Source organism: Dreissena polymorpha, chromosome 5 (genome assembly GCF_020536995.1).
Source record: "Dreissena polymorpha isolate Duluth1 chromosome 5, UMN_Dpol_1.0, whole genome shotgun sequence".
Lineage (NCBI taxonomy): Eukaryota > Metazoa > Mollusca > Bivalvia > Myida > Dreissenidae > Dreissena > Dreissena polymorpha.
In genome coordinates this window covers 116,221,183-116,234,135 of record NC_068359.1, presented here as the reverse complement: position 1 = coordinate 116,234,135, position 12,953 = coordinate 116,221,183, and the positions used below count along the sequence as shown (strand labels likewise).

The window sequence follows — 12,953 nt, the reverse complement described above, 5'->3', positions numbered from 1 at the left end:
TATATCTAAATGGATATATAAATATACATCATATATAAACATAATAATTGCCCATTGCTTGTTTCAAAAATTAGTAATGTCTTGGGTAACATGCAGCGCAATAATTGTTGTATCATTTCATGTAAATGACCGCCAACGTCATTATACTTCTGTTGCATGCGTCATATTACATTGTTACCTTTGAACACGTGAATTAGCACACATTCCCATTGGAAATTGCACACATCACCATTGACTGTTTCAATGTATATTAATATATTCACTTCAGTAGAGAAAGTCAGTATGCGTTAGACAACTGAGTAGATAGGTCACAGTTACTTGTTGTGGCGGGGCCGTTAGGCCGCCGCATTTATCTTGTTGCTCAGAATATTTAAGAATATGGAAAACGTTGTGTTAAGAGTTTAATCAACAAAAATTAATCGCAATTAAAACTGAAATGGACTTGAGTTTGTTATTTTGTTCCAACAACTATGGGACATATATCAATCAATTTGATTCCAGCATACATGCCAGAAATGTTCAGGTCAAAATCGGGACATTCCATTAAAAATGTCGGGACATTTGACCAAAAAGCGGGACACCTTAAACGATCAATCATGCCACATTTACTGTAGTCAGTATATTACTTACAAAACCTCATAATGTCTGGCAAATATTGACGATAAATGTGTTTAAGAAACACAGGACGTTCTACATTTTCCGAAAGTAAACATACATGTGCGCTACACGGATGAATCCATAACGTAAAATTTGTGGCATGCCTCTATTTGACTTCAATTGGGGACAGGGGCATGTGTAATCGTTTAACGCTATGTGCGCGCATCGAGCACTGTTTTTATTCAAGCAATCATCAATTAGCTCTAAATTTAGATTGATGCAATATGTACACATTATTTTCTTAAAATCATTCAAAAACGAAAGTAAATTTATGTGAAACATCAATGTGTATCCGTCAGCGCTCAATTTCTTTGATATACAAAGCTGGTGTTTTAACAAGTTTTTTAGCCTCAGGTGGTATAATACACAGAATACCGCGTAACAGTATCTTTGGACTTGATTTGGGCCATGAAATACAAAAGCAGTCAGCTTTTAATTCACTACGATGCATCTCTTGCTAGTAATTAGCGACCCTTATCATAAAAATACCATGGTGTGAATGCCTGATAAAATCAATAATTTGCCGATAGATCGCTTAATAAGGAGTCAAAAACAACACTGGATCACTCGACTAGTAGATAGGGATTGGTGATGGTAATTTAAGCCAGAAGGAGCTTAAATAGCCAATTTAATGGTAACCTTATAGAACGTATGTTGATTTTTACGAATGTCGGGACAAATTGTGTCACATCAGGACATCGGGACAAACACCCAGAAAGCCGGACTGGCCCGCCAAGATCGGGATGTCTGGCATGTATGCATGGGCTCATGCTGGGCTCAAATTTTAGGGAGAAGTGACTTATCCCTGGACACTGATTTAGGGAGAAGTGAGGAGACTTTAGGGAGAAGTGGAGAGACTCGGACACAAGGGTTTGCATGTAGGGTGTAACAACAGACATAATATATAAATGTGTATCACATTATTGCACTAGTACACATAATTATATTTCTTTTGTGTATCTTAATATTGAAAGCAAACAACTAGATTATTCAACACAAATTTAGTAATAATGAACGAAGATGCATCATAGACATTTATAATAGTAACAAGACTATTTATTGCCAAGCAATAAAAGTCCCTTGCCAGTGAAACTCAACCATTTTCAGCAATATTTCTAGTCTTTTTGTTGCCATAGCAACCAGAATTCTTGACTTAGGAACAAAATGAAATGACGTGCATATTCTCCATATTGCCATCTAGCCGTTTGTCAAGTTTCATGAAAAAATATGAAGAACTTTTAAAGTCATCGCAGGATCCACCATTTTGCGCAATATTACTAATCTATTTGTTGTCATAGCAACCAGAAATCTTGACGTAGGAACAAAATAAAATGACGTGCATAATCTCCATATTGCCATATATCAGTGTTTCAAGTGTCATGAAAAAATATGAAGAACTTAGTTATCGCAGGATCCAGTATTTCTAGTCTATTTGTTGCCATAGCAACCAAATTTCTTGACGTAGGAACAAAATAAAATGACGTGTATAATCTCCATATTGCCATGTGTCCATGTTTCAAGTTTCATGAAACAAGAGGGCCTAAAAGGCCCAAAGTCGCTCACCTGAGATAACAAGATATTATTGGGACAAATCTTCTTAAGTTTCATGAAGATCGGAAAATAAATGTGGCCTCTAGAGTGTTAACAAGGTTATACTATAGCCATATAAGCCCACGAAAAAAAGTTTTCGTTCAGGGAACCCGACTGACCCTATTTTTTGCCCCCGACCCTAACAATTTTTTTGGTCTGCGGAAAAAATCCCATGGCGATGTTTTTTGCCGGTACGCTTTACGCTTTATAAACATGGCGGCGTCCATGTCTCTAATGTTGGCGATTAACATCGCAAATTGTGACCACAAAAAAGAAATTTCATCTCAACACAATTAGGTTGCTAAGTAATAGATTCATGCCAAAATATTTGCTCAAAGTCGATGTTAACATGGTTAACACCGGAATTGAAGTACTGAATTATTCACTACTAAAATTGTCCATCAGTGTTTACATTACATAGACATTTGCATTTTGGTAGATTCTGTTCCAAACACTGCTTATTTAAACAGGAAAATGTTAGAGACGAAATCATCAATGATAAAATATCTGATGTCTAACACTGATTGGAATAAATCCATCAACTTACTTCAAAATAAGTCAAAATTTAGCGCATCTCAACTACAGAAAATAAAAATCTATTATTAGCACAATGCACATATCTCTCTTTTGTCCATCCGTGACTTTTCTGAAGTTCACCAGTGACTTCCAAATTCCGCCTTACACTACTAAATTAATACTGTTTACTATGCAATCATTTTCGTGGTTTTTATACATACTCAGGACCTGAGTGCACTGTTATGAAGTACACCAATACCTAGCTAATGCCTTACATGGGTCTCTGTGAATCTGTGAATCCACTCACCATGTCACCATGTACACATGTTACTGACAGAATTCGCAAAAGGCAAATATGTACTACAAAACAATCAATGGCATCGCACTGGAGTGCGGCGACTAGTATATAATGCATTTTTTTTCCGCTTATGGGAGAAGTTATTTTACGGATCAATGTATATATTTTTGTTTTAAGAATATATTGCATAGTGGTGATTTTTTGTGTAAATTAGTGTAAATAAGTACTGCATTTGTGCCTATTACATTTATTGCCAATAATGCAAAGCTAATTGTTTAAATTAATAACTGATCCACAACTGATCACAGGGGAAAGATCACTGGGACTGGGCAATTACGCGAAACTTTCTGGCTTTGTATAAAAACAAAACATAATCAAAATATATTTATTTTGTGGTTTTTTCTAATTTGCTTATTTAGTGGAGAATCAATGAAGAACGATATTTGACGACCTATCGCGCAAGCAAGTTTATTGGAAGGCGTAGTGGTACGAAAACGTACAATGTATTAGTTTATCAATAGACATATAATAACGATCGCTATACAGCAACTTCACCAAATAGCAGTACATAAGTAATGTCAGCCGGAATAGCCTAGTTGGGAGAGCGTTAGACTGAAGTAGTTTACGCAACAATCATCTAAAGGCCCCCGGTTCAATCCCGGGTTCCGGCACAAACGGAACAGTTCGGCGGCTGACAATTTTTTTCAGTCAGGTTAATAAATATAATATATAGGATATTTGTTGGATTCGGTGGATTATCGATTTTAATTCACAAGTGATCATAGAAAATATATTTTTCTATGATCACGAGTGAATTAAAATCGATAATCCACTGAAACCAACAAATTTTCTTTTTATTTTATGCTTTTTTTTCATAGTTTATATACATTGTTAAAGAGTTTAACTAAAAAATTTCGCTGGGATAATGACGTCATTTCGTAAGAAAAAATCAAGTTATTTCACAGTAAACAGTGAAAATTATCAATAATTTTCACTGATAATTTTCACTGTTTGAAACAGTGAAATTATCAGTTATAATTCACTGATATTTCTCTATAAACCACCGAAAAGCATAAAATAAAAAGCTTTATTTTATGTAAACATTTTAAAATCCATTTTACTACAATTGGACATTTTTATTAAAATTAATGGATGCCGCGTGGTGACAACGTTATTTAAAATTTCTTACATTACATAAATATCTTATAAAAAATACATGTGTTTTTATATTAATAAATAAATGCAAACAACACATCTATTATCCTTGTATTTTATGGTTGTCTATCATAGGCCCTAAGTACTATCCCTACCACATATAGAGCGCGAAGCGCGACATGTATTATTGATTGTAACAATGAGTTGCGATAAAGGAAGCAGTCGCTTATCAAGGAGGAGCTGTGTCCCAGCAACCCGTTTCCCTAGAGTCAAGCACTCCTCGGAGTTTTTGTTTGAGAACCACAAATAGAGCGTGAAGCGCGACACATATTACTATCCAGGTGGTATGGGCCCTTTAGCATTATCCGACCATTACGTCCATAGTTATCTTCCTTAGAATTTGAGAAATTTTGAAATCCTTGTTCGAAGTCCAAAATTTCCATCCAATTGTTCCCAAACTTGCACAGGTTTTTTTTATCAATGAGGACCCAACCCAAACTCTAAATGAGCAATATCGGACCATAAGTCCAGAATTATGTCTCTTTGAATTTAAAAATAAAAGTGAAAAACTGCTTGGTTAGGTGATTATGTCAACATTTTTCATCAGATTCTTTCCAAACTTACAGTGTCTTCATATCAATGAGCATTTTTACCTCATATAAAATAAGAAACATCGGGACAATAAGTCCAGAATTTTTTTCTATTAAATTTGACAAATTAAACAATGATGATCGGACAATAAATGTGGCCTCTATAGAGGGTTAACAAGGTTTACTAAAGCATGATATATAGCCATATTAGGAAAAATGCCCCACCCCTGGTGGCCATGTTTTTTAAGCAACAGAAACCATTTTCAAACTCATCCAAGATATCATTAGGACAAATCTTCTGACGAAGTTTCATGAAGATTGGAAAATAAATGTGGCCTCTAGAGTAGTAACTAAGGTTTTACTATAGCCATATAAGGAAAAATGCACCGCCCCCTGGCCGCCATGTTTTTTAACCAAAGGGCATCACTTTCAAACTCGTCCAAGATATTATTGGGATGAATCTTCTGACCAAGTTTCATGAAGATTGGACAATAAATGTGGCCTCTAGAGTGCTAACAAGATTTTACTATAGCCATATATAGCCATATAAGGAAAAATGCCCCCACCCCTTGGCAGCCATGTTTTTCAAGCAAAGGTTACCAATTTTGAACTCATCCAAGATATCATTGGGACAAATCTTCTGAGCAAGTTTCATGAAGATCAGAAAATAAATGTGGCCTCTAGAGTGTAAATAAGGTTTTACTATAGCCATATAAGGAAAATGCCCCGCCCCCTGGCGGCCATGTTTTTCAACCAACCGGCATCATTTTCTAACTCGTCCAGGATGAAGATATTATTGGGATGAATCTTCTGACTAAGTTTCATGAAGATCAGACAATAAATGTGGCCTCTAGAGTGTTAACAAGATTTTACTATAGCCATATATAGCCATAGAAGGAAAAATGCCCCGCCCCTTGGCAGCCATGTTTTTCAAGCAAATGTAACCATTTTCGAACTCATCCAAGATATCATTGAGACCAATCTTCTGACCAAATTTCATGAAGATTGGACAATAAATGTGGCCTCTAGAGAGTTAACAAGGCAAATGTTGACGCTGCACAACGGACAACAGACGAAGGACAAAAGGCGATCACAAAGCTCACCATGAGCATGTTGTGCTCAGGTGAGCTAAAAATATGAAGAACTTTAAAAGTTATCGCAGGATCCAGAAAAGTGTGACAGACAGACTCACAGACACACAGGGGGCAAACCATAAGTCCCCTCTGATTTCACCGGTAGGGGACTAATAATCGTCCGCGTATATGTAAAACAAATCTACAAAACAAACTTATAACCTAAGTTAACTGAACATACCTGCAGATCTTGCAGTGCCATAGACCAGTATAGTATTTGACATACCAGTCAAACGAATCTTGACTGAGTGTTTTAGAGCATTTTCTCTTAGGTAAACCTTCACTTTCATCGTCAATTTGTAAAATAATGATAAATATTTTGCGGACACTGAAAATTAATTACAATAGCTAAAGTTTCTTTTGTTTGCACAACTTACCTTACATATCCCATTTACTCGCTGCAAAATAATGGCACCTTTTTCGCGTTTCAAAAACATTCCTCGAAACATCAGCATAAAGCAACCATTCTTGCTGACAAAAGATCACAAGTATGTGATACAATAATTCATCGTAATCACTTTAATTTATCAATTTATATGGCAACATCAGCCCCGTGCATTATCTTTAATCACTTTCAAATCAATTACACATGACAGACAGTTTGCTACAGTAGCACACTTCAATTATCACCCCGCTTGCACATGACTGCATTCATGTTGAACGCTGACTTGACGAATATCGATCGCCGATTGGATAAGTTCGGAGATTGGGAGAATCTGGGGAGGGGTTTATCTAATATTACCTGTTGCTCAATTGCGACACGCCTCGGGGCTGCGACAGTGTGTATTAAAAATTGAATCAGACCTTGACATCGAGAAAACCAGATGTAAACAAATTCCGGTAAGAGGGAGACTGGAAGTCGCTTTTTATCTACAATTTCTGAAATTTTAGGTGAAGTTTGGCGTAAGAAAAAGACTTTCGCTCACGTCGCCCCTGAGCGCGAGCCCTGGTACGTTTCCAGTAGTAGACCATTTTCTAATGCTCTCACTAGACTTAAAGTCGAACCCATACACCTTTTATAGCAGAGAGTATAATAAGTGGTATACAGGCATGCAACTTTTCACTTACAAAATTAAAATTTGTTCTATGAAGACAAATCAATCTACTGCTTACAAAAGGTTGATCAGCATCTGTTCACAAGTTTCTTGATCTGACAGGCTGAAATCTGCTCTGGTCAATGTGACAGCACAGGGGGACTGCCTCTGCAAAACATTCATGACTATATACATTATTGCAATGATAAACAATTCACACAAACATGCCTGTTAATAATTGTATAAGGTAAAGTCCAATTTTCTACCATTCACATTGCATTGTGTTATCAACATTAGATATTTGAACTTGGTTATTGTGTAAGCAACGATGTTTCAGTATGCATATAACTTCTGCCAATTTATTGGAAAATAACAGTTATGCTGAAGACCCATGTTCTTACTTTGAATTGTTACATAAGAGCATTGGTTTTGGGCATAATACTCAATCTTCCAAAGTTTTTAAAAATCTATTCATGCTTGACACAACTTTACTACTGATATTGTGTTACAGCTTGGTTTCTTATATTTGACATCTTGAAATGTCATTCTGACCTTGAACTTAAGGATGATTTTTTATTATGACTTTATTTTGTCATGTTGATCACTTCTGCCAAGTTTTTTGAAAATCCATCTATGCTGGATAAAAGAGTGAAATACTTATTTAATAAGTTTGGTACTCGACTTTGAGTTATGACCTTGACTTTGCACCCAGGGATCTGATTCTTGCATGCCAAACTGTGATTACTTCTGCGAAGTCAGTTGAAAATACATTTATGCTGTACAAAGTTATGTTTTGGTCAAAATGGTAAGGACTGATTTCCTACACGTGACCTTTGTACACGTACTCTGAATTGTGGCTTTTACATTTGAACCCAAAGACATAATTCTTGCCTGCGACACTCAGTTTTATCATGATCATTACTTTTTTTAAATCAGTCCATATTGGGCAAACTAATGCTTTTGACTAATATTTTCCTCCAATGGTGTAAAATAAGAATAGTTTTGTATGTTTTTATATACAAAACAATAAGACAAATTGTTTTATTTATTTTAACATAGCCAAGTAGTATTAACATTACACAGAAAAAGAAGCAGAAAATACAAAATACAGTACCATGCACACATTTGATCTATTCTTGATTTATGAATACCAATAATATCTACCATAATGGCTGAATTTGAAGGAACTGTATGACTGAATACCGAGGGTCTTTCCATTCATGTTTGGTTAAAAATTCACAAAATAGGTACTGAGAAGTTGTTGGTAAATTGTTCATCAGGGTCAATAAATAATCAACTACTGTCCAACAAGACGCCGAAAAGTGACTCACCAAATCCCTACACCTTGGTGTAAAAGAACTTAAGCTAATGTCAGTTTTAAGGTCAGTAGACAAAATCCCTCTAACATAAACTTACATGGTGTTGTTCAAATAGACTTCTGCACACTTGGTCCATATTAACCTGGAAGCGATGAACGATTGCCGATTCTATTTGCATCTCAACCATCTGTTCATTGATCTGAACCAAATCTGCAAGATTTACCACAAATAACAGGAAAGAGCATGAGAAGCAACAATATTATTAAGTCTGTACAAGTAGTAGGTACACATGTAGGGCCAAAGCTAGTTCTTGAAAAGCAAATAGAAAACAACTAATGACTTTAGTTTAATGTCTTTAACATTTATAACTCCAATACCTAGTTCCTCCAACCAATCTCAGGAAAAATTATCATGATTTCAATATAAGAAATCACCATCATTAACTGGGGGGTCTTTAATTTGATAACTCAAGCACACATCTTGTGCATACTTGTAAACAATATTGAAATTTACCCTGTATAACTTAAATGGGCCTCTTCACCTTATAGTAAATTGAAACAAGAGCACCGCCTTGCGGGTGCAGACCGCTCATCTATTTTTCTTTTTAAAGGTGAAGGGAACTATCTCAATTTCAATCACAAAGGAGGGAGGGGTGGAGTGGAGAGGGTTATATTATGTGGGGGTGTGGTCATTTATTACATTATCTTCCAAAAATGCAAAAAAAAAAAAAAATTTTTTGGGAGGGGGGGGATTCTTGGGTGGGATGGTTGGACGGCATTTCAAAGGTCAAGGTAAAATTCAACTTGCCAGGTACAGTACCCTCATGATAGCATGAAAGTATTTGAAGTTTAAAAGCAATAGCCTGGATACTTAAGAAGTAAAGTGGATCTAAACACACAATTTTACCATATATTTAAAGTTACTAAGTCAAAAAAGGGCCATAATTCCGTAAAAATGACAACCAGAGTTATGAAACTTGTCCATTACTGTCCCCTTATGATAGTTTGCAAGTGTTATAAGTATGAAAGCAATATGAATGATACTTTAGGGATAAAGTGGACCATAACACAAAACTTAACCAAATCTTCAATTTTCTAAGTATAATTGGCCCATAATTCCATCAAAATGTCAGTCAGAGTTACATAACTTTGCCTGCAAAGTCCTCTTATGATAGTAAGTGTTGCAGGTATGAAAGCAATAGCTTTGATACTTTAGGAATAAAGTGGACCTAAACACAAAACTTAACCAAATTTTCAATTTTCTAAGTATAACAAGAGATGTGTTTGTCAGAAACACAATGCCCCCTATTGCGCCGCTTTGAAGCCATAAATTTGACCTTTGACCTTGAAGGATGACCTTGACCTTTCACCACTCAAAATTTGCAGCTCCTTGAGATACACATGCGTGCCAAATATCAGGTTGCTATCTTCAATATTGCAAAGGTTATGAAGAAGGTTAAAGTTTTGGTTAAAGTTTTTTTATTTGTTTTTTTTACCTTTGACCTTGAAGGATGACCTTGACCTTTCACCACTCAAAATGTGCAGCTCCATGAGATACACATGCATGCCAAATATCAAGTTGTTATCTTGAATATTGCAAAAGTCATGACAAAGGTTAAAGTTTTGGTTAAAGTTTTGGGACACACGCACGCACGCACACACACCAGACACACACACACACACACACACACAGAGGCCAAAAACAATATACCCCCCCATCCGGGGGCATAAAAAGGGCACATTATTCTGTAAAAATGCCAGTCAGAGTTACATAACTTTGCCTGCACAGTCCCCTTATGATAGTTAGTAAGTGTTTCAAGTATGAAAGCAATAGCTTTGATTGTTAAGGAACAAGAGGGCCATGGTGGCCCTGTATCGCTCCACTGTTTTTTATGGGAAAAAAGCGTGCAATGCGCATGGGTTGGCGAAATCAAATGTCCGAGTTGCTCGAGTCGTACATTTGCTTATCTGGGCAACTGAATGTTGAAGGGTGAGCATTTTTTATACATGGAAAACGTTACTATGGTGTTAACTAAACAGACTAAAAAGTCCGGAATTGTCTTACAGGTCCTTTGCTTATAACGTAGGTACATTTATCTCTCCAAAGATATTGTTGTTCTTTCTATTTCACATATTTTAGATGCTGCAGATCTCTGCGCATGATCTACAAGATTAATGAAAGACCATTCAATCATGCCGCATTTTCGAAATTCCAAAAAGTGTTTGACAGGTTACAAAGTTTCTGTTACTTATATAGTTCATGACATATAAAATATCTAATTACGTAGATAACCTGAACTTTACTTCATTCTTGGGGCATTAGTGAGTGTAGCAGAATTGTTAACGTGGTGCGTTCAGGGGTGGCGAAATCAAATGTCCGAGTTGCCCGAGTCGTACATTTGCTTGTCTGGGCAACTGATTTTTTTAATTAAGTTGTCCGTGGACAACAAGTTTTTTAAAACTTGGGTCCAGATTTTCAAAAAATACATTGTATTAAAGTCGTAATTAAGTTTTACAAAACCGGATGTTGACATGCGATAACATTGTCAGTGCTATTTGCGGAGCAATCAAGCTAAAATACGGGCACTCTCCTTATGATCTCCCTTATTCTTAAGAACCAAGAGCATGCCGCATTTTAAACATTTGGAAAGTGTTATACAGTGTACATATGCTTCTTAATTTATCATCCATTGAAATAAAATATCAAACAAGATAATCAAATCAGGTCTACCTTGTTATTTTAGACGACTTTAATGGTAAAAATGTCTTCAACAACGGATAGAAACACTAAGTTGAGCAGCACCTCCAAAAAAACTAAAAAGATTATGATAAAAAATAGTTTTTTGAGATTTCGCCACCCCTGTGGGTTGAAATGTACTCAAGCATGTGACTTTCTCTTTCTATCCCTCGTCCCACTGGGCGCTTAAAGTTGGAAGGGTGAGCATTTTTTATACATGGAAAACGTTACTATGGTGTTAACTAAACAGACTAAAAAGTCCGGGAATTGTCTCACAGGTCCTTTGCTTATAACGTAGGTACATTTATCTCTCCAAAAGATATTGTTGTTCTTTCTATTTCACATATTTTTAGATGCTGAAGATCAAATCTACGCATGATCTACAAGATTAATGAAAGTTCCTTCATTCAATCATGAATCTTTTTCCAAAATTCCAAAAAGTGTTTGTAGGTTTCAAAGTTTCTGTTACTTATATAGTTCATGACATATGCAAAATACCTAATTACGTAGATAACCTGAACTTTACTTCATTCTTGGGGCATTAGTGAGTGTAGCAGAATTGTTAACGTGGTGCGTTATAGGGCCTATAATAAAACAAGAATTTTGAGAATATTAACATAAAAGAATAATACTAACCATTTGGTGAAAACAAACAAAACAATACATTTTTTTTTATAAAATGTTATATACAAACAAGGTTAATGGACTAAATATAAACAAAAACACTTGAGTGTTCTTCTTGTGTTAATGATGTATTAAACTGAGTTAAATTAATATATATAATTTGTTTACCTTTCAATATCTTACATTTCACATCTTTAGTTCAATGCTATTTCAATTAACTGAACAGCGTGACAAACATAATAAAGCAGAATATGCATATGAATCTGATTATACACAGATCCACTATCATATAAATCAAATCATGTTGGTCTATTTCCATGTTCGAAAGATCCACTTCTAAATTGTTTTACTTCGCGAGTAGACTGAACTCCCAAATTGCAAACAGAAACACTGGTTTCCGTGACACAAATTCACTGTGCACATTTCTAAACAAAATATTTGTTTCTTGTATCTAAAACATAGTCTTTTTCGTTGACAAACTCATTTCATTATTCCTATCAAACTATATGATGTCAGTCGTTAATTCGATTGATATTTGTCATTTCAATAATCTTAATTTTCGCTTCAGGTTACAGTCAGGGTTTTTTTTGGCCCGATTTTATAGCCGAAATTTGGCTATGTTCCCAATCGCAAAAAGTATACTTTTTTCCCAAATTTTTTTTTTTTTTTAGAAAGAAGTCTAATGGGTATTTTATCTCATTTTCAATTCAATTACATCTAACAAAGTATTATATGATTTTGTTCTTTTAATTTGAATGATTATAAAGAGTTATATCAAATTTAGTATTTCCCTAATCAGTGGACTTTTCATGTGGAAAAAAAGGCTAATGAATTTATTTTCCCAATTTCATGAAAATGCAGATAAAATTCCCAATTCCAAAGCCATGGGCTATCTTCCCAAAAAGTGGGGAAAAAAAACTGACAGTACATTAAATAACCGTTTCATGAAGGGCTGTGCTCTCTAAAAAAAATTCCATAGTTGACAGGAAGGCATGTTTTACACTTATATCTATTATTTGAGTGTTATCTTTCGGAGATAATGGTAGGGCATGATCAATAGGTGTTCACTACTGAATCCCTGAAATGTGATAAACTTGAAGACTATAGTAAATCTTCACACTGAAAAAGGTTACATTCCACTTAGAAACGGCAGAAAAAAAAAGTTGAAAAAACAGTCGATTTTGGTTTGTGTCAAGTTCTTTCTTGCATTGAACATGACATATCTTTTTTATTGCATGTTGCATTTATTTTGGCCTAAAGTTGTCGCTTTCACATTGAATTATATAGGGAAACTATTCAGT

The 12,953-nt window shown here is 35.2% G+C and overlaps 1 protein-coding gene across 3 annotated transcripts in view; it reads right to left on the bottom strand.

The window, feature by feature from the left end:
- The window catches only part of LOC127832548 (serine/threonine-protein kinase ATR-like), a 272,751-nt gene that overhangs the window by 238,853 nt on the left and 20,945 nt on the right, over positions 1–12,953 (bottom strand). For all 3 annotated transcript variants that reach the window (XM_052358060.1, XM_052358059.1, XM_052358062.1), the window contains exons 6-7: positions 8,390–8,502; positions 7,053–7,141 (exon numbers count right to left, since the gene is read on the bottom strand). In XM_052358060.1, coding sequence (XP_052214020.1) covers positions 7,053–7,141; positions 8,390–8,502 — 202 coding nt within the window. The remainder of the gene's footprint in view (positions 1–7,052; positions 7,142–8,389; positions 8,503–12,953) is intronic.